Source organism: Cinclus cinclus, chromosome 12 (assembly GCF_963662255.1).
Source record: "Cinclus cinclus chromosome 12, bCinCin1.1, whole genome shotgun sequence".
Lineage (NCBI taxonomy): Eukaryota > Metazoa > Chordata > Aves > Passeriformes > Cinclidae > Cinclus > Cinclus cinclus.
Window position 1 is genome coordinate 12012921 of NC_085057.1, and position 22205 is coordinate 12035125.

The following is a 22205-nucleotide window of genomic DNA, read 5'->3' on the forward strand; positions in this document are numbered from 1 at the left end:
TCAGGATATAGTGAAACAGCCTTAGCAAGAGTCATATCAGCCTAGGAGCCTGTCTTCTCACGAAAGGGAAAGGAGGTTCGCTCTCCGAGTCCGGAGCTGCGGGCAGAGGCAGCAGACAGGCAGCGCTGTGGGGCTGGCAATGGCAGGGAGAAGTCACCGATAGAAGAGGCTCAGCGAGTGCTTAATGAACAATCCCAAGCCGCCCTCAAGAGGCTCCTGCTTGGAAAACGGCCTCCCAGAAGGAAAAACAACCAAACCCGAGCCCCCTGCCTGACCCTGTATGTTTTTCTTGCGTTCGCTGCAAGTATCAGCTGGAGGGTCCTGGCAGGGCACCCATCGTGTCACAGCCACAGGCAGCACAGGGAACAGGTGCCTCCATCACTACAGGAACAGGGGTTGGGGCTCTATAGTGGGTGAGGGGAGCCGTGCTTCAGGGCACTCTCATCCAGGCTTCCATGGAAAAATAATGTGTCTGAGAGGACTGTGACACACATTGAGTCAACGAGAGGTTCAGCTGAGTGGTGGCCTGGCAGAGTGGGGAATGCCCACGACAGCACCCAAACCATAGTGCCAGACCTCCTGAGCATCACTCTGCCCTTCAGAGGATGCTCTGTGCAGACCTGCACTGCTGAAACCCTCTCATAAAGCAGAAAATGCTAATTAATCTTTCCTAGGGAAAAAGGCTGAAAAGACTTTTATTTCCACTGCAGACAAGCACACCTGTCTGCAGCTGTGTGGAACAGAACCCATCCCAGGTTTCCCTGAAGGTCCATGTTTCAAGGCCATCACATTTTCCTTTTCAACATCAACTGGGCACACACCAAGTACCCAGGTACTTGGCTGCCACCAGCTCTGTTCCTCCTGCTTCCCATGGCACTCCAGGAGCAGGTACCACCACGGACTTAGATGCTCAGCAGCAAAACAGCTTGCTCAGAGGCAGTATTAGATTTATTTCAAGCCAGCCCTATTTTGTTTTGGAGACTCTTTTCAGGATACAGTGCAACAGCCTTATCAAGACCTACAACAACCAAGGGCCTTTGTGAACCCTTACCTCCATGAGCCTCATGACCCAGCCCAGCACCAGAACAGGCCTGGTTTAGCCCCATGGGTACAAGGAAAGCAGTACTTATACATGGGGCAACAAATCTAAAGTGTACCCCCTCTCTCCTGACACACCAGGCTGCTCAGGCCCAGGTTCCCTGGGCTTGCCACAACTGGCATCCAGTAATTTCCTCATGATTCCATCAGTTCTGCCCTCAAGACACAAAAACCCACCAGGAGGAGCTCTAGCCTCTGCCCCTTCCCATAACCAGCCTGGAGTGAAAGAGCTTACCTGGATGGTGACCAGAGTTCATTGGAGGGTCAGTGCCAAGGGGACAGCAGCCAAAACCAAGGGAGAAAGCCGTGTTTGATGTGGGGCTTTTTTCTGGCTCCTAGCAGGAAATGAGGGTTAATGGGAGCAGCAGCCAGGTGTGTTTGCAGGTGCAGGCAGCTAACATCCCTGCTGGGCAGTAGGCTCAGCTGCTGTGGGGCCAGTCTGGGCCCCCTCCGATATAGACCTGAGGGGTTTTATTGCTGAGCTACAAGAAGCTGCAACATGTGATGCAGATGCCCTGAAGCAGCACAACCTCAGCCCCTACTGGTGGGGAGAAGCCCCCACCCACTTCTGTGCTGTGATCATTAGGGCCACCTTGATCCATGCATCACTGCAGCAGTGGCAGGGCACAGGTAGGGAGATCAGAAACCAGGAAGATGCTCCTCAGCACTCCCTGCAGCTCCTCTTGCAAATAATGCAGCTGCTGAGCCTCAAGAACCTTCTGGGGAAAGGAGAAATGAAAATACTTTTGCCTGTAAATTGAAGTAATGCTACTCCTAGCACAGTATATGAATTTAGGGATTTAGTAAGACTTGCAATAATAGATGAAATTGATATTTAACATGCTTGCAAGGGTTTTAAGAGGAATATTGGTGCTTAAAACCTATTTCCCTTGTCCCTTGAGGTTTTATTTTCCTTCTTGAGTGTTTGGTACCAACTCCTCCTAATAAAATGAAAAAAAGGAAAATGTGTGTTGCCATTGAAGAAATGAGACTTGAGCCTTCTGGATCTTTGATGTCTCTCCTTCCATTACGAAATATTCCTTGAGCCAAAACCTGCATCTCCCAGAAATGTGGGGAGGAAAGAAGCAGCAGACCAAGACCCCTGTATCATCCCACACCACGGCCACCTTCTTCAAAGGAAGAAAAAGTCACTGCACCATGGACTCCTTAAATCACTAGATTTTAATAGCCATATAAATCCTTTGCATACAGCAATCTGTGGCATGAGAAACCATATAGATACTGAACAATTTTTTCTGGCTTTTACCACATAAAGCTATCAGCAATTTTGGTTTTAAATCAACTCCTGTAGTAGAAACAATAACCAAGCAATTAACAGCAAATTTCTAGTTTTCTAAAAGAACAATGTGTCTTCTCTTAAAAAGACCCAAGAAGCTGACAGGGAGTTTCAGATGTATGTACAGATCTGGGTAGCTCAGGAAGCTGTCAGCACCACAAGTCTGTGTTCCCAGTCAGGGATGGGGGGGGGGATGACACTCTAACAGCACTCACTGTCACCTCCTGAGGAGGGCTGGGGGTGGCTGAGGGGTGACAGCCACCTGCTGCTTTGCCTTTGAGGCACCACACACCACCTTGCCCTCCAGCACCCACTGGTCCTGCCTGACACCGGGACCAGCACTTTGTCCCTGGGACAGGCAGTGAGGGACCACACCTGGAGAGGTGCAGGATCCATCCCTGAACATCACCTTGCAGGCTGTAAAGTGCAGATTGCCTGTATTACTTGTTTCTACCTAGACCTTCCCTTGGTCAGGAGTTGTAATCATGGAGAGGATGCAGAAGTACATTGTACCTTTCCCCACCACTGCCCAGCACCTTGTGGGTGAGCTGGCCCCTCCTCATCATTCCCTGTGCTGGTCAAACACACAGCCCCCTCCCACCCCTCATGCCTGTTCCAGTGGCATTGGCTTTTGCAGAATTCACAGAATTCATTAAGAAAATCATTATTTACATCCAGGTGTTCAGCAGCACGATGTGATAGAGGAGCTGAGACAAGAGTTCACCCAAGGTGGCTGAATCACATCCTGGCCATGGGCTTATTGCTGACTCAGGCTCAGGGGCCAAATCACCCCGGGCAGTTCCCATTGCCCCAGGTCCACAGCGGTGGCAAAGCTGCTGCCTGCACCCCATTGTCCCTGGCTGTGTTCACCCTCAGGTAGAACCAACCCTGGGCAAGGTTCTGCACAGACACCACACCCTGGGCAATGTTAAGGCATTACAAATACACAGGAGCTATTCAGAGATTTAGAAAACCCACTCAGAGTGTAAACATTTTTTTTCACATACAGTCATTGGACTTCCACACATGAAGTTTTCTGCTGTTTTCTGCATAAATAATGAAATAAGGAGCTACACAAAAAGCACTCAAGCAGATGCCTGGAGCACTTGGGGGTTCTCTTACAGCACAACAGCATGCAACACGATAGACTCAAAGTAGTAAAAATATTGTAAAGTCTCAGTCCAGGATTTGAGATATCTTCCTACATTTCATATATAGTTTAGGTAAATGCCATGAACAACTACGTGCTGGTAACCCAGGTAAGATGAATGGCTGTGTGATGAGCACTGGGTGATTTCAGCTCATTTCTACCTTACCTCTAAGTAGAAAAGGGAGATACTCTGCTTCTGTTCCTGCATCTATGGAGGTTGCTCAGTGACCCCAGGTTGCTGAGCCAGTGGTGCTATAGGTTTAGGTATCAGTGATTCTGCCTTCCTCAGGGACTTTGGCACATTGACCCCAATTCGTACAAGATCCCTGAGAACGTATCAAAGCTGCAGTACTTAACAATTTAACCTGGCATGGGCACTCGGCTCCCTGCCATGCTCATGCCTGCTTCTTGTTGTTGTCTATGCCGTGCAGCAGCGCCAGGAACTCCAGGATGAGGTTGGCTGTCTTGCGGGGCCGCTCCACCACCACGGAGTGCCCACAGTTCTCCAGGATGTACACATGGCAGTCTGGAATAGCTCCTGCTAAAACACTGGCACCAGAAACATCCAGGACCTGGACAGCAGGGAGAAAAACAGTCACTGCCACAGTCAGAGATGGGGTTTGCTGGATGCTGCAGAAACCCTGCTGGGGTCCGACTGAGACGTGGAGCAGGGATGCAGACACAGTCCTTGTGATGCCAGTGCCCTGCCTGGGGACAGGGCAGGGAGGCTGCATAGTCCCAGTCTCAGCATGCAGCAGGGAACTCTCTTGTATGCTTTGGCTGCTGTCTCAATGCAAAGGTATCATTGCAAGCAAACACTTGCATTTTTGCATTTACAGAACTCTCTGCATGCCTGCAGCTTGCTTCCTCCCACATCTTCCCTCCTAATCCTGCCTCTGAAACAAGCCCTAGGATTTTGCCTCAAAGCCTGCCCACAAAGAGCATGTCTCTTCTCAGTTGCCAGGACAACCCTCTTTGCTCACACTTTATTCTTCTTCCCAGCCCTTGCCTGTTTCAGTGCCAACACCCACCCCCCCACCTGCCCCCTAGCAGTCCCCAGCACTGGCAGTGCCCTCTCCTCCCTCTGGAAAGCTGGCCGTCAGCTTTCTGCCCATCACCCTGCTGAGCCCCTGTGTCTAACCCACTGGGGACCCAGACACACGTGCCAGCTCCCTGCAGAGCAGTGCAGAGCTCAGCAGCACAGCCCCCACCCTGCCCCCGTGGCTGGGCACAGGCAGAGACAGAGACAGGTCTGTGGGGCGTGTGCAGGGGGCTGCCTACCTGGTCCTGCTTTCCCCAGATGACCTGTGTTGGTGCTTTGATCTTGCTCATGTTCTCATGGAGAGAGTTCCTGGACTTTTCATCCACAATTTCTAAAAACACTAGTGGAGCAAGAGGAGAGTCAGTCCTACAGGGAGATGTTTTGCATCCCCTTCTCAAAGGGGGCCCCTGTGGGCCAGTCCTGCTAGAATCACCCCACTGGGAAACGCATGAAGAGATGATGGGCTGTCTTTGCCCTGCCACCAAGCCCTTAGAGAGGCCCTCAGCCAAACCACCTCCTCTTAGGCACCTGTTAACCCAGATGGAAGGGCGAGGGTGAAGCAGCAACACTGTCACCAGTGGGGGTGGCAGCGCATTTCTGCCAGTGACCAAGGTGTGTCCCCAAATCTGTTAATGACATTGCTCTCTCCCACCCTCAGCAAGACAGCATAGGATGCTGGGGCCCACCCATGTGCTGGGGACACAGGGGCTGGGAACATCTTGTCCCCGCACCCCGGGGATCCTGCTGGAAAGCCAGGTGAGGAGGCTGCCCCCCTGCACTTACGTTTCCGGTAGAATTCATTGTGTGGAATGCGAACATCAACGAGGCCCTGGAGGATCTGCAGGGAGAGCAGAGCAGAGCTGCTGGAGGGGACCCATGCCCTGCACAAGGCTGAGCATGCCCAAGAGCACTCAAGAGCAGTCCTTGTCTCCCCAGCAAGTCTGGCCCCAGCATAAGCTTCTTCCTAAGCACGTGGGGCTGTTGAAACCATGCTTAAGCAACATATATTTCAGCAACAAATAATATTGTCTTTTGTGGTGCAGACCCGATTTCTGCCCCTGGCCAGCAGCCACCTCAGTCATGACTGAACTTTTCTTCCTTATTGTATTATTTTGGCAAAAACACAAAAGGTCTTGGCATTAGCTTACATATTTTTCTGACTCTCCAATCTACTCACTCCAGACTTCCTAAGGAAAACTAGTTTAGTAGTCAGCCCCTGACCAAATTCCTCTCGCTTGACAATGATGCAATTAGCATTTCCATCACTTCTACTTAAAAAGCAGCAAACAATTCCCCCCCACATCAGACAACCACTGCCTTAGTTATTTAATGCTTCCTGTCAGCCATATTTACTAAAAATCCCTTCTACATCTCAGCCTGCTGCCAAAAACTTCACGGGAGGAGAAGTTCCAGCACAGATTGCCAGAGAGCTTGGAAAGGAGGATTTGAAAGGAAAGTGCTGGAAAAAATGCTGGGAGTGGGGCTGGGTGTGTCTCACCTGGGTGATGGCAGGGTTGGCAGCTCTAGCTCTACTCCCAGCATTGCCCCAGTTGCCACCATGGAGGTGCAGGGAGAAGCAAACCTGCTCACCACCTCCAAGCCTCCCTTTTCCAGCTGCCATAACCAGAGTTGGTTTCTCACCTGCTGTGGCACCTTGAAGCGAACGTAGGAGCAAAGCTTCAGCATGTCTGCCATCTCCTCGGGTGTGGAGGGGATTAAAGGGATCCTGTCAATGCATTTGGACTCTTGCAGCTCCCGGAGCTGCTTAATGAACTTGCTGTCAGTGGTACTTAGCAGGCCTGGGTGAAATGAGAACGGGTGAACAAGCTGAAACCCAAATGAGATCCCCTCAAACAGCCCAAATAAAAAAAAAAATCCTTGTACTGACTTCCCTCATCCCTGCCTCTGGCTTCCTGCTTGCTCAGTCTTTAAAAAGATTTTATTAAAAGTGGAAGAAAACATCTGTATATACAGCCACACCAATATGCATCCAGAGATACCCAGCCTCCCTCCTGCTCCAGAGCTTGGCACGACCAACCCCACAGGCTGGCATGGCACGAGGTGTAGGCATGCATAACTACTTCTAGAAAAGTTACAGTGCTTATTTTTTACATGGTCATCAGATGCAAACACTAGTGCCCAGGCTGCCACTGCAGAGGATTGGACAGAAAATTTCAGCAGCCCCATCTGCATGCACTACTGAGGAAAATTTCCCCAGCAACTTAATCCTAAACCTTTCTGCAGCCCCCACACAGAGGTTTCATATCCAGAAACAGCCAGAGAGGCAGTCGGAACTTCTCCCGGGGGGAGTGGGAGCCCGACGCCCCCAGAGCCTGGTAGCTAGGTAACATTTGCTTTGTTTCATTCCTTAGTGCTTATTTGGAGCAGCTTTCCTTGTGTGGGAGGGGAAAGGAGCTGCTATGACAACTGGGATGCAGCAAAGCCTCCCTGACAGAGAAGCTCCCTGTCCGCTCTGCCTCCTGCAACATGGCGCGCCCAGGTTTCCCTGAGCCCCCTGTCCGGGGGTGCTGGGGATGGAGGGGATAGAGGGGACACCCTGCTGACCTGTGCCCAGCCCTGAAGTGCTCTTTCCACTCAAGGCACCCAAAGGTGGGAGGTCAGAGCTCTCCAGCTCCCAAAGCCCCTGGCCTTCATCACACCAAGGCTTTCAGGAGGTCAGAATGGGGAAGCTATTCCTGTTGCAGTCTTGATTCCCTCTCCTGAGCTGATAGGCTGCAGACATGCTGTGTAAAATGCCTGCCATCCCAAGGGAAAAGGCATTTTCCTCCAGGGCAGAACTTGTCCCATTGGCCCTAGTCCTGACTCTAACCAAAGCACAGTGGGGCAAACGCCAAACCGCTGGAGAAGGGTAGTCTGCACAAAGCTGGGATTTTCTCTTGTGCCTTTCCAGACATTTCCAGAGTGTAAATACAAATTATTTCTACATGCTTTGCACTACACTGTGCTGCCTCCAGCGACACCCTGGGCTTTTGCACCGGGCTCTGCTTGCCCTCTGTCTCATCTCCCCTGCCTTGCCCACCTGCAGGGCAGATGAGGGTCAAGCTGCAAATATCTTCTGGGTACAAAGCAGCGTAGACACCAGCAACGTTTCCTCCCATGGAAGTGCCAACCAGATGAAAGGGCTTTTTGTTCAGCTTGATGCACTCCACGAACTGGCAGAGAGCAGAAGGAGCGTTGTTAGAAGAGAGGAAACAACAGCATGGGGTCAGGTCATTAGAGAAGTTCAAATCAAAAGCCTGAGGCTGCTGGCTCTGGTTGCCTGGGCAGGGAGGGAGTGAGGCCACATAAGGCAGACTCACGGGGCTTAGCATCCCTCATGTCCCCAAGTCCCTTGAATCCCCACATCCCCCACGGCCCTACATCCCTCTGCAGAGGTGATGTGATGCTGGAGCTTTCTTTACCTGGTGTATTCTCTTAGCTTGCCCACTAATGGAGTAATCATCCAAGTCCGAGCGGGTCGTGCCCTCGTGCCCAGGCATATCCACACATATCAAGTGCAGGTTCTTTGGCAGGAACTGAAGAAACAAACCAGGGTGGTTACAGAGCAGGGAAACTGCTGCAAAGCCCAGGGATGGCAAGTGGGGAGTCTGTGTGGGGGTCACTCTCCTCCTGGTAGCCCAGGTTGCTCGTGCACCAGGCTAAGTCAGCTCATGTACCAAGGATGACATGATGAGACAGCATGGCCAAGACTTTCTTCCCATGGAGGCAGCAGGTGTGTACTGCTCTTCCCCTGCAGCTCTGCATGTTATAGGGATGAAGGGATGCAACAAGCAATGGGCATGGAGTTAAGCAGCATGTTCCTAGCATGTTCCAGCATTCATTCCATCCTATGCATGCAACCACTGGGCCCCCCACACTGCCCCCAAGCCCAGGACCATCAGTTCTCAGTAAGGAGCAACATGATACCCACCTTGACTATGGACAGCCACATGTCTTTGTGGGCTGAGAATCCATGTAGCATCAGGATGGACGGTCGGTATCCAGGTCTTCCTCTATAGGAATAACAAAACTGATAGTCATCGTAGTTTGCATATCTAACCTGCATGCCCAAGGCTCGGCGCCAGTACCTGGAAACAAGGAGAAAACACCGGTGAGAAAGACAAGACCAGGGCCCAGCCAGGATATAAGCCAGGTGACAAGTCTGAAGGCAGCCACAGATTTGTTGGCTCACTAAGACCAATTAGGTTGGGCTCTCACTGGTGCCATAATGGGACTACTGGGACTAACCCTGTGCATCTGGTCCCTGGACAGGGGTAGTACTAACTGCTGGCTGCACTGCAGATGGTTTGTGGAGACACTCTGTTTGTTAAAAGCTTTTAAAAGGTACCCTAAATTAATCATTTAGCAATCAAAATGGGCAAAAATAACAATGTTAAAAGAGAAAAATACCCAAAAGCTGGTATGAGGACACAGACTCAAGAGAGAGGGGCAGCACACATAGCAAGGCAGCGCACAGGATGGGCAGGCCAATGGAGACAGTTCTCCCAGGTGGATAAGGTGGATCTGTCACAGGGTTATTTGGACACAGTCCTGCATCAATGGGAGTACATCACCCCCACAGACAAGCACATCAGTTCCCAGCCAAAACAACCATGTCACCTTGGAGCACCACAGAAACTCAATTCCCATGGAACAACTAGACAGCCTTTAAAAATGTATTTATACGCACACAAAGGACTGGAGTGGGCCAACCTTACACTGGGTTTAGCACCCCAGAAGGTAGCAGGCTAACCCCAAAGCTGTTCCTCTAAAAGCAGAGGCAGACAGCTCCTGCCAACATATGCTTGCATCCTGCTCAGAGGATGCAGCAAAACTGCTGGCCAGAAGGACCTGAACAAAGATTATCGGTGACACTTTGGACACATGATGTGTACGTGCAGCCCAAGGCAGAGAATGGGTTTTCTTTGTCTGTGTTTCCGCTGTGCTCAGGTATAACCCTTGTCAGGACAAGTACTGGGCTACTCCTGGTGGCCGAGACACCGGCAAGAACTTTTATATGCTGTATCAGAGTTTATTTAAGACACAAGAGCAAGGTCACCAACACTTCAGGACTGTCATACCTCTCTGCCCACTCAAAGCTTATGCATAGTGAAATCCTCTTTTAGCATAATCTCTTTTTTGAGGGAGTTAGCGGGACTTAAGCAGCATCTCAGCTCTGTGCTGGTCCTACAAGGAGAGGTGAATTTCTCCCTAATAAGTGTCTTAAGAGTTCCTTGCCTCAAAGGCACTGGTGTGAACTACCAATGGGCAAGATGATAACATTTTTAGCAACTGATCCTAATGGATCAATTCAGTAGAAGGCAAAATAATCTGTGCAAAGCTGAACTGATCCCTCACAAGGTGCTAACTCACTTAGTGGCAGCAGCTAAACTAATTAACCCCTATGGCAGCACGGGCAGAGCGGATGCAGGGCTGGGGTCAGTGGGGCAGCCCTGGATATCCTGCTAGGCAGGAAGGCGCATTAGTGGCAGGGAAAGCAGTGAGGCTGTGGGTGAGGGGGGCCCAGCATGACCCTTGACTGCACCAGCTGAGGACACACAGACTGGCAGTGAGGAGAAGGAGGGAGCAGGGAATTATGGAACAACGGAGAAGCTTTCCCTGGGACCTCCCAGGAACAATGCCACATTGCTGCACTGGAGCTGCATGGTGCTGAAAGAGGAGAGCAACACGGCATGCTGCCTGCATCTCTCCTGCCTCTGCTGATGGGGAAACACAGTAATTTCACCCCTCAAAAAACCCAGCTTGGAAATAAGCCAATAGAAGATTAAGGGCAGACCCACACTTCTTGTCCACTGTTCCTAAGAAAAGAGGTGCCCATTACACACAGTGCATTGCAATTACTCCTGCAAGAAGCCCATACTGACAGAAATGCTGGAAGAGAGGGAGATGGGGGGAACCACACCCTTCAAAAAAGACAATCCTGACCCCTACTCACATGCTCCCTCCCTCACCCAAACACAGACCAACCTACCTACAGTGCATTTTCACTCAGCTCCTTATCTGCAACCCCAGAAGAACAAAGGCAACAGGGCATTCTCTGCCTTCCACTCAGCCTGGCTCCTCCAAGCTCCCAGCATCAGACCCTGCACCTCCTTTGCCCTGTCCTGCCACCCCTGCCTGTGGCTGCTGAAGGCTTCGCCCAGACCACACTCAATCAACAGTGCTTTTCCAGGGATCCTCCTCAGAACCTCAGTCTATCAGGGTCCTCCCTGACTTCCACCATCTCCTCACATATCCAGAGAAACAAACCACTTTAACTGTCAAACCCAATACCACCCAGACACCCATGTGGCAGCAGAAGGCTGTGACACTGCCTGCTCTCCTTTGCAGAGTGATGATCCCATCACTGGGGTTTTCATCCCATGCTCCCTCCTCTCTCAGATGCTGTGAATAAAAGGCTGCTAATTAAAGTGCCTTCAGAAACAGGCTTCATCCCATTGTTGCACCTGTGTGCTGTGATGGACAAACAGGTTCCTCTTGCTGGAGGTCACCTGGATTTGGAAACACCCCTGAGCTAAACTGCAGGAGCCACCCTCTACCAGCGGCACATGAGAGCAGCCTGACATGCTGCCTGATCTGCCTGTATGCTGCTGCCTGCTCCATGCTGGGGGATGAGACTGCCCTGACTTCTGAAGGGAGTTATTCCAGCTTTTCCCTGCAACAAACCCAGAGAGGAAAGCTGCCAGTGGGCTTATCACCAATTTCCAGGGGCAAAGGAAGACTGAAGGATTTAGTCCTTGCCTCCTGGTATCAGAAAGAAGATTCAAGGGGATAGGGAAAAGCATCCCTTCATCTTCTCTGATGCTCCATTCCAGAAGAAAAAGAGAGGATGAGAAAAGCCTCATCCATAACTACTAGTGAGGGGAAAACACTACTACTGCTGAGCAGGCTGTCAGCTGGGATGGAGCATGTGAGCCCAGGTACACCTACACCACAGCCACATTGAAGAGGTGGGAGTCCACCAGACTGCCATGACTGCCAGGCCAGGCTGCACCAGCAGTGCTTTTCCCAGTTGCAGTCCAGTTCTTGGGAAAAGCAACCCGAAGTGGTTTGGAGAGGTCTTGCAAGCTGGCACTGCAGTGGCAGCCTGGCCAACTGCCCCTTGGCTCAGTCAAACCCCCGGGACAGCAAGAGGCCTGACAGACATAGCAGCAAAATGCAATAGGAAAATGCCATTTTCTTCTCCCAGGCATGCTTACAGCTGCACACAGCTGGCATGGCCCTGGAGGACCTCAGGTCACCTGCTGTTATTGCCATCAGGGGCAGGAAGATCCAGCTCTGTTCACACCACTGTGCCCTGTGTGTGTGGGGGGGTACAGGTTCCCCCCCACCACTCTGGCAGAAGTGGGGCTCATGCACTCACCAGTAGTAGATGCGGATGAGCGCCGAGGGCCAGAGGAGGAATGAGGCCACGAAGGCCAGGATGGGGATAGCCAGGGTGCCACCAGCGATGACAAACATGTTCAGCATATCCAGGTCCATGCTGCTCTTCACTACTCAGCTTCACCTGCCTGCATTTAGGGAAAGTTCTGAGGTTAAGCACATGAAATTATGACAAGTCATTGCTAAATGAGAACTCTGCTGCCAGATGAGGAGGAAAGCAGCTCTGCAAGAGGCAGATATCACTCAGGAGCACAGCAAAGTCTCCTTCAGTTTTAAAACCCACATATTTCTTCTGGCTCCTTAATGGATCTAATTACTGCAATGTTATCCTCTCCGGAAAGCACATCTCAAACGGGCAACGAGCCTTCTAAGAGGCACGGAAGTTGTCCAGGGTGACATGGCCCTTGGGACACTTTGCAGACACAGGAAGCACAGCCCCCCAAGGGATGCAGGCAGCCTTTCCCCACCATGAGTGCAGGCAGCCTTTCCCCCAATAGGTGCAGGCAGTGCCAGCTTCAGGCAGGCTCCACGCTTCTTTTTGGAGGCAGGGGTCCAGCTCTGTCTCCTTCGTCTCCCCCTGCCTGATTCCAAATCCCCAGCACACAACCACTGACCTAGAACTGATGGGTTGAGCCCAGCTCTCATTACTGCTCTACACAGGCACCAGCTAATCAAGGAAGCAGAGCCTATTAATGGACTCGGGAACAGAAGGAAACTACTTGGCAGGGCACGCTTTGATGTCCAGCCCTTATCAGAAACAAATTTATCCCCACCCCCATATCCTCACTTCTGCTCCACATTTTGCACTTGCTGTGGACAAGAGGTCCCCATCCCTGCTCTGAAGCATCCTTCAGACAAGTCTCAGGGACAGCAGGGTGGAGGACACTGGGAGCAAGGGCAAGCTCTTGCACAATGTCATATTTGTCCCTGAAATCTTCCTACCACAGGAAGCTGGGATGTATTTTTCTCATTAAGAGATTAAATGCTGCCACACACACATGTCTAATTCCCTCTGATAACCAACTCATGGCTCCCCCTTTCCTTGGCACTTTTGTCCCATATTCGTAAAATGAAACATCCTCACTGCCTGCTCTCCCACCAACCACTCACCCCCCATCACCACCTCCACATTTCTCCGTGTCAGGACAGCCGGATTTTTCACAGCTTCCTGCAAGACTCCCAGTGGTGTGTGTGTGTGTGTGTGTGTGTGTGTGTGTGTGTGGTATGTGATGCCATGAAACAGGAACGCAATCACCACAGTCCCAGCCTCCCGCCCCCAGACGCTGTCACATTGGATCACATTGGACCCCCATGTTAAACACAAGCCAGAGAAAAGGTTTACAGAACCTCTGAAGCATCAGACAGATTTGCCCTCTTCCCCCAGGGAAAATAGGAAGAACTGAAATTTGAGGAATACTGTAAATATTTCCACCAGGCACCTCCTTAACAAAGCTAAACCTCATTTCCGTCTTCAAACCTCAACAACGCGTCGTTACTCATTTAATTAGCATTTTGTAGAAAGATCCTTGATCTCAGCATGGCTTGTTCATAGATAAACGCTTTATGCAACCGATAAACCTTATCCATACGAGCAGGGCTGCGAGGGAGCCCACCACAGCGCCCTCACTGCCTTTTGTTATGTCACTGAAATAGGGCATAAATCAAGCATGGTAAATCGCCATTGTTGCCATTGGTGACCCGTAACGAGAGAAGGCTGCGGGAAGCCAAAAGCGGGATGGTGAAAGCCCCCGTGCTTCCTTGCACGCGGTCACCACCTCTGCCTCCACCTCCTCACCATTTTTAGAAAGCTAAACGAGGAGAAAGCCTTTAAAAAGCCCGGCTTACCTTGCAGAATTCCCCACCTCCTCTCGGCACAAGTCCTGCTCGCTGTGGGCAGCGACAATGTCTGAAAACACTGTCAGAAGAGGAAAAACAACAAGGTCAAAATCGCAGTCCTGCCGTCACTCTTCCCTTCGGGCTTGGCGGCCCGGTGAGTTGGGGGTATTTAAACCATCAGCTTCCCTCCAAGACGTCTCATATTCACCTTCGGAACGACCTCTCCCCTATTTACGTAAATACAGCCTTTTGTACAATAAAGGCCGCTGAGTGCACTTGTTCCAAGCAGGAGCAAAGTGCAAGCTGCCATCGGGAGGGAGCGGGAGCGGCGGGGAGAGCCGAGCCCAGCCGCGCCGGGCAGGGCTGTGCGGACCCAGCGCCGCGGGCTCATGCTCGCCCTTCAGGTGATTACTGCTATTAGAACAAAGCCAGCTAAGCTGCTTGTCATCCCCCTCCTCTTTGTCTTAAAGGTTCTTTTCCAAGCGCTCTCCGTGCCCCCCCCCCCCCCCCCCCCCCGAGCCTTCCCTGTGTGAGGCAGGCTGAAGCGGAGCGCAGCCGCAGGAAATTACAGGGGTGGCAGCAAAACGCTGGCCTGAACTCGCTGGCTGGCAGATTTTGGCTGTGAAAGTCACGGGGGACGATCGGTATGAGCACCGGAGCCACTCGGCGTGAGTTCTGGGGGCTGCTTCAAGCCAGAAAATCCCTGAGAGCTGCCCTTGTCCCTGCCGCAGATCCGGGGGCAGTCGGGGGCTGCTGTCCCCATCACGCCGCAGGATTTTGGCAGGGCCACGGCAGCAGCCCCGGTGCCAGCCACGCACACCCGGCAAGTCCCGCTCAGGGCCCCGCTGGTGCCTGGGGGGTTAAGGATGCTCGGGGAGCTCCATGGTGCTTCCCAACCTCCTTCTGCGTGGGCAGAGCATTCTCACTGATTTCCTTGGCTAGCTCTGGTGAAGGAAAATGACACCAGGCTCAGCCACACAGTCAGGGGCAGCCACCATCACCACAGTCTTCAGCACCCCCAGCCCAATAAAGCCACCCCTGCACCCATCAGTGCTGCAGGGACACCGACTCCCCAAAGCCTCGTGGGAGCATCCACAGTGGTGATGCCCTGCAATGGTGCCTTGTCCATCAGGGAATGATAACCCTCCCTGCTGCAATGAGACCAGGTACCATCGCCCCAGGCTCTGGCATTGTCCTTTGCTACCAGCTAGAGAGTTGCTTTTGGAGTTGCTGTGGGTTTAAAAATAAAACAAGTCCTCCAGTAACAGCCGTATGTCTTCCCACCACAGCTCATCCATCATTCTGAGGTGCCCTCTGACCAAGAGTCACACAGCAAGTGGCCCCAAGTGTTGCTTCTCAGAAGGATCTCCACATACTTCATAAATGAACTTGCAAGCATCAGCTAGACAGCTCTGATAAATGATGTGTGATCACGGTGGTGATAACACCGAGCACGCTGCACACATGGCAGGGCATTGGATACCAAACCAGGAGCACTGGTTCCCGTACTGGCAACAAACAATAACCCCCACAGCCTGCATCCCACCTGGGAGGATCCCAAAACAAGGCACCCCAGGTAAGGGGATAGTCCCAGGAGAGATGCTAAGGGGAGGCTCCATATCACCATTTGTTTGCTACTTCCTCCCCTGTGTCAAATTCAAGTAAGGGTCTCAACACCTGCAAAGAGAGGGGCCTATAGGTGGAAGGGGTCTGTGGGTCACTACAGAGGACAGCATGTTGGGGACACTCCCAAGGCCATGGGACAAAAGTATTTTTCCTCTTTCAAGCTCAGTGTGTCACTCCAGGGAGGCTGGGGAAGACCCAAGAATGCAGGTCAGGTGTATCTTTAATTTTTTTCCAAGCCCCACAAGAGAGGTAGCAGCAGCAGCAGCACAAAACCCACCCCAAGGCAGAACAGCCTTGGGTTGGAAGAGGAAACTGGCAGCAGAGGGACTGGGCTGCCCTGAGGAAGGCCAGGCAGGGATTTTAGAAAACAAGAGTCACATGTATGCCATCACTGCCAACATTCAGGAACAAAGGCTGTATTGGGCTACGCTCCTCAGGACTGGGCTGCGTAACTGCTATTGCACCCAGGGTTTTGTTCAGCCTACCTGCACCCAGAGCAGTCCACGTGTCACTGATCACTGAATAGCTGAAAGCTAAGCAGCACGTTTAGGCATATGATAAATTTTTTAAGATCTGTAAAAAAAATCCCATCAACCAAGTTTAAGATTCCATTGCAGAAATGGGGGGCTTTGAGGGACCTCAGTAAGTGAGGTGTTCCCCCCCCCCCCCCCAGAAGCCTTGACTCACACCATTAACCATGTAAAAAGAAAAACCCAAAACACGCAAGTGAACCCTTTCCCCTGGAAACTCCCTCACCCTTGTATCATCTGCAGCCAGAAAAATATTATTGACTATAAATGATGACATAACAACTGTTATGATTCCCCAGTGGTGTAGTTTGCTATGGGATCCTTTAGGTGCTAATCACAGTGAAGCTGTAATTTAATATCTATTAATATTTGAAAGGTCTCTGTCTATCAGTCAGCCAGCTCTCAATCTTATTATGGTCTCCAGTGAGCCAACAGTAGGAAATGTGCCCTTTCACCTTAATTAGATGGCAGGAATGTGATCATTATTTCTGCAGCAGCGTTTCACAAAACTTACATCTCTGAGCCATTTGTGTCTGTGCAACACAGCTCCAACTCAAGCCAGAGAATGTGGGCTTGTCCCTGACCCTGCTGCTGCAACCCAGGCTGGGAATATGCAGAGACAAGCTATCAGCATCACTGCCAGCCGGCCTGGGGACAAGGTGGATGAAAAGCATGACCCAAGCAGGCTGTGCTGCCAGTCAGCTGCTGGTTTAGATATTCATAACGTGCCCATCCTCCTTCCGGCCCCCGTCTCCATCCTCATCCTGCCGCACACGCACTCAGCAGAGCATGCACGGCACATCTGATGTCACGAGTGCGCTCGGACTCAGCCGTCTCCTGGGGAGGGGGTAGGAAAGAGTTGGGCAAGGATGAGGTAGGGGTATCCGGGGACCACATCTCGGCCCCTTCTTCCAGCACACAGCCCCCCCCCCACCCTCCCCCAAAGCATCTTCCTCCCGCAAAATGACAGCATCCTCCGAACAGCAGCGGCTGAGACCGTAGAATCCTTTACAGTCGTAAAACGGTTTGCTTTGGAAGGGACCTTAAAAATCGTCTTGTTCCAACCCCATCGCCACTAAATCATTAACTGTAGGGGCAGGGGGAGAAATTAAAGGCAAATTAATTTAATCTTTGAATATATATTTTAATGCTTTTCTTGGATTTCGTCTTTGGTCGCGATCTTCTGTCCTCCCCCAGCGATATCACAGTTGGGACTGGGGAGACCCACACGCCGGAACGGCCCCCGCTCCTCTCCCTTCCCCCCCGGTCCTGTCATTGCCACCGTCAGCCCCTCATGCCGCCCCCCCCCCCCCCCGCCTCTCACCGTGCCGAGCCGAGCCGTGCCAAGCCGTGCCAAGCCGTGCCGAGCCGTTTCGGGCCGCGATGGCAGCGCCGGGAGCGGAACGCGGCGGCTCCGCTGCGCCCTCCCCCCGCGCCGTGCGGCTCCGCGGGGCGCCGCGGAGAGGCGGGGATGCAGCTCCGCGGGGCGGGATGCCGGGGGGGAGAGGCGGGACACAGCTGGGGTGAGAGGGAGACGAGAGAGGGGCGACAGCGAGGGTCACAACGGGGTGCGAGCGGGGATGTGATGGGGCTGCCTCGCCGAAGCGACGGGGGGAGACGCGAGTGCAAGATGGCTACAACAGGGGGATGCCGGCGGAGATGCAAGGGGGGATGCGATGAGGCTGCAAAAGCAGTGCTGGGGAGAAGTAATGGGGCTTCCATGGGGATTGCAACAGAGGTGGAAAGGGGAATGCAGTGGGGCAATTCAGTGGAGCTCTGATGGAAATTCGACGGGGTTAAAGTAGGGGATGCAACTGGGCTGCAGTGGAAGGGCAAGCGGTATATAAGGTACAACACGGATGATAGGGGACAATGTGCGAGTACAAGAGGGGACGCAGAATGGCAACAGAGGGATGTGGGGTGACTTTAGTGGGCGTGTAAGGGAGGGGAGCAAGTGGGCTGCAGGGGGTGGGCAGTTACACCAGGGTTAGGGTAAACCTAACCCTGGGATGATTATTCACCCCACCAAGGCAGCGTGCAGTCACTTGTTAGGATTGCAAACAGCGTCATCATGTGAAATGTAAAAGAGGGTATTGCAAGGGACACAAAGCAGGGAGCCAAGAAGGATGCAATGAGAATACAGAACTCTTACAAAGTGATTGCCATGGGGGTGGGACAGGGATAAAAAAGGGAATGTGATATGACAGCAACAGGGTTACAACAAGGAGACCCAAGGGTGGATACAACCTTGTTAAGGGGATGCAATACAATTGCCACAGAACTGCAAAGGAAAGTGCAGTGCTACACCCCACATAGAAACCTCACAGCCTGTTGCATGAGGCCTGGGAACAAGCTTGGGGTGGGGGACTGCTGTTTCCAGGTCTGGGGAGGGCTGTGATAAGGGATGTTCCCATGGAAAGGAAACAGAGGTTGAAATCAGAGCATCTCACTTATAAAAATCGTATTTCAGGTGTAAAAATAAGTCTGTCGCTTGGGTTACAAATCTTTTACCTTCCCAACAGATGTTGGGAATTGAAATGCTGCTCTCAGGAGCTGCACTTCAGCTTGCATTTTAAAATCTGCTCAAAATTTTGTTAAAATTGCCAACGGAATCCTTTTGCTATAAACAAATTTACTTTCATTCTCCCTGGGTCAAATATCAGGCTGGTGTGTACCTTTAAAATATGCCTGAAAATGATGAGAAAACTTAATTAATTTGGAAATTAGTCCAGCTCCCGAGTAAATGCTAATTGGGTCAAATCCTCACTGCACCTGTGGTCTGAAATAGGCTGTCCCTTTGGTCTGGCAGGCTGGGGAAGGTGAGATAATTGGGGTAAAGTATTTTCCAGGTCAGAGTTTACTACAATAACCATAAGCTTTTGATAACATGAACTGTCAGGAGAGATTTATAACAAAAATCCAGGAGGTATAGGTGGCCCGTTGAAGTTGAGACAGCCTGTTTTGGGTTTTCTTTCTCAGTCAAGCTGGGCTAAACAAAGCTGAGCTGCTGCTAAGGTGACCTAAGTAGAATGGGAGGTATTTCACAAGCCTTCCAGCATGGTTTGCAGTCAGAGTTGTTGGTTCATCTTTCTCCTGCACGGCCCCAGGCTCCCACGGGACACCTGCAGGGCAGTGCTGACGAACCAAGGGATGGATTACCCACCCGATGGGTATTCCAAGCCACCTGGTGGGAATGTCCCTGGATACAGACATAGCAAATGATGGCGCTTAAAATAGAGAAGCTGAAGCAGAGACCTGCGGCGGTTTTGTGTCGAAACATGGCATGAGCTAAGCTCATGCAAGCTCAGTGTGCAGCCACAGGGAAGAGTCATTGAGAGTCTCTTTTGGTGGTGATGGGCTCCTCTGATCCAGTCACAGCTTCAGCAGGTCACAGCCCTGCTGAGGGAGGCTCTGCATGCCCCTATCACTTTGCCAGGCAGGGGCTGAGGCTGCTCTTCTGTGCCAGCACAGTGGAGGAGACCTTGGGCATTCGAGATGGCACGGGGGGGATCAGTGGGGAGAGGGCAGGGCACAGCTGGGCTCCCTGAGCCCACAGAGAGCTGATGAGCCTCGGGCTTCAGAGGAAGCCCCAGCAGCTGTGTGGGCACCTCCTTAGGACCCTGCAAGGCCATGTTTGGGGTGGTCGCAATGTGGTGAGTCCAAATTAAAAGCCAGTGCCTGCACTGACCTGCCCCATGAGTTTGTTTCTTTTCTCAGCCCACAGACAACTCATCACACAGCTGTGGCAGCTGGTGGGGACTGAGTCACCCCTGTGTCACCCTCTGAGGCTGCTGGCATTTCAGAACCCAGCGCTGGCTATGCCGGCCCTCAGCCGAAAATTACTTATTCCTAATGTCAGCATCAGGAGCTGGGCTTCTCACAGGCACAGGAGCACAACTTTGATCCTGTGAGCAGGACAGACAACAACCACAGTGAGAAACAAAACTTATCTCTAAATCAGAGCAACCACACGATAAAAAAAACATTAAAAAAAATCGGAATTAGCTGTCGCATGGCCCCAGAAACCAGGACATAAGACTTTTATGTAAACAGTCTTGTTTTCCATAGGAAGGTGGAAGTTCTGGCTGTACCCTGTCCAGGATAGCTGTGGAGAACTCTGGTTTCTGCCTCACCAAGCCAAGAAGCAGCATTGCTCCACTAGGTGAAAGGTTTCCATGTTATTTTCCCCTACTCGGTGATAGATCCCCAGGGCAGGTGCTGAAGCTGTTTGCAATCACAACAAGTGACTGCACGCTGCCTTGGTGGGGTGAATAATCTTGCCAGGGTGCCTTGTCCCCATCTATTTCCACTGGCACAGTGATAGCTGGGGCATGATACATGAGCAATGCCCAGGGCACTGTGGCCATGGGAGAGAGCTGTGCCCCAGAGCCCACCATGGGAGCTGCTACTGGGGAAGGCCTTGCCATGCCCTGAGCAGTGCCACTTTAATAACGTAGAGCTTCCAAAACTCACCCTACAGGACAGGGGTAAAATCTCGCCTCACCTCGGTTTGCAAACAGCAGCTCTGGCTGAGCTCAGGGGTAAAAAACTCCTCTGGGCACCACCTTGAGCAGCCACCCTGTCATTCTTCAAGAGCTTCATTGCACAAACTGGGACAAACACAGGAGCAATGCTCCTGTCTTTTAAAACATTATAAAGCAAGACCTACTTGCCTAATAACAACTACTCAAAGTTAATGCATATATTATATGCATTTTAATTACATCTTTTACTGCTAACAATATGGGTGTACTTATTGGCACAAAAAACTTATTTGGTGGCTTTAATATCTTTATAGAGGATTAACTTCAAAGCCTCGTCTTGCCATGTATCAAAGCCTGTATTTCAGATTACCTCCTGCTCTCCTGCAGCTCAACTAAGCAGCCTCCTTCAAGAAAATGAAAACATCATGAGGCCTTTTCCTTGGACTGCCTTGTAGTGGGCAGACTGTCATACTTCAAACCACTAGCTGAACAATACTGACATAATTAAGTTGAAAAAGAAAACCCCATCAGAGTCCTGGACCAGTAAAGGAATTGTGCCTTGACAGTAATTAATTAAGTAGAACACTTACCTTCCAGAATCATAAATAAAAATTGAGTGTAAAATATTTGATTCAAAACATTCCACATATCTTGCCCACCAAATACTTTTTTCCTGCATTGCACTGAAATGCCAGAGAATCACATCAGAACAACTACTGCCATTATATTGACACTGAAACCACTTCCCAAATAACCAATATGGTCTGCAGCCCAGCTATGAACTTCAGCAATAAAAAATGGCTCAAGTGCTTTGCTACTTATTAACTTGAAAGTCCAGGAGACTGACAAAATACTCTGCCTGATGGTTGTGGTAAGGACACCAAGAGCCCAAAGGTAATTTCATTTGCCCAAAGGAACCTTTTTTTATGGTGATGGCATCTTCGGGGCTGGCCCTTCCTGGACCTCTCCCTGAAGTAGCAGACATTGACAGAGCAGCAATTTGTGTAGAAATGGTAACAATTAAGAAACGAGCAACAGTTCAAAGCCTGTTAGGTAGAAGAGCAGGCACCTTGTCCAGAGAACAGAGCTGCGGTGGCAACTGGGGAGCACCAGCCTGGGGGCGTTGGTTCCCACACTGCCCTTCACACCAACCTCACCTCTGCCCATGCTTCCCCTGGTTCCCTGGAGCCAATCTTGTCTTTGGGGAAGCAGGCTACTGGGGATGTCAAATGGGGTAGCAGGGACACCCCAGAAGACTGGGGCTCAGGTAGACCAGGCCAGTCTTTGCACCCCTTGTTGAAAGGGCACAGCAGCTCTGGTGTCCCCAGCAGTGCCAAACCCCTGACCAGCACACAGACACCACATCTTTCCTACAGAGAAGAAATGAAGTTTCAGCCAAGCCCCAAGCACCCCATGGGTGCTCCCCACTCATGGAACGGGAATCCCGTGAGTCATTGCTGCCCTTCAAGCCCAGAATAGGCTTCCTCTGCCAGAGCAGAGGGGATGTGGGCTGGACCAGCAGTGCCTCCCTGCAACCCTCCCAGGGAGGCACAGGAAACCTCAGAGATCCTCTCAGTCCATCTCTGCCAACAAAAACAATTTTGTAGGTTCCCTACAGGCAGCCAGGGCTGCAGCCAAAAGGAAGCAGCTGTGCCTGAAGGGAGAGGAGAAACTCCCACATGGCTGCAGGACCCTCACACCCCTGCCCCGTGGGGACCCTAAGCAGGCTTGTGCTACA

At 51.6% G+C, this 22205-nt stretch overlaps 1 protein-coding gene across 1 annotated transcript; it reads right to left on the reverse strand.

Annotated features, from left to right (window-relative positions):
• Nucleotides 1-2991: 2991 nt before the first annotated feature.
• Nucleotides 2992-12093, reverse strand: ABHD6 (abhydrolase domain containing 6, acylglycerol lipase). Its single transcript, XM_062500692.1, has 8 exons — nucleotides 11972-12093; nucleotides 8519-8675; nucleotides 8010-8123; nucleotides 7628-7760; nucleotides 6229-6386; nucleotides 5371-5425; nucleotides 4827-4927; nucleotides 2992-4117 (listed from the first exon to the last, which is right to left on the reverse strand). Exons 1-8 carry the CDS (start codon nucleotides 12088-12090, stop codon nucleotides 3941-3943), a joined length of 1014 nt encoding a protein of 337 aa, XP_062356676.1. The 5' UTR covers nucleotides 12091-12093; the 3' UTR covers nucleotides 2992-3940.
• Nucleotides 12094-22205: the final 10112 nt, after the last annotated feature.

Excerpts from the sequence above, each read along its gene's own strand:
- ABHD6 (XM_062500692.1), bottom strand. The coding sequence starts at position 12,090 with ATGGACCTGGATATGCTGAACATGTTTGTCATCGCTGGTGGCACCCTG. Across the intron at positions 8,676-11,971 it reads CTCATCCGCATCTACTACTG|GTACTGGCGCCGAGCCTTGG; the intron begins GTGAGTGCATGA and ends CCTTGTTTCCAG. Across the intron at positions 7,761-8,009 it reads AAGCTAAGAGAATACACCAG|TTCGTGGAGTGCATCAAGCT; the intron begins GTAAAGAAAGCT and ends GCTCTCTGCCAG.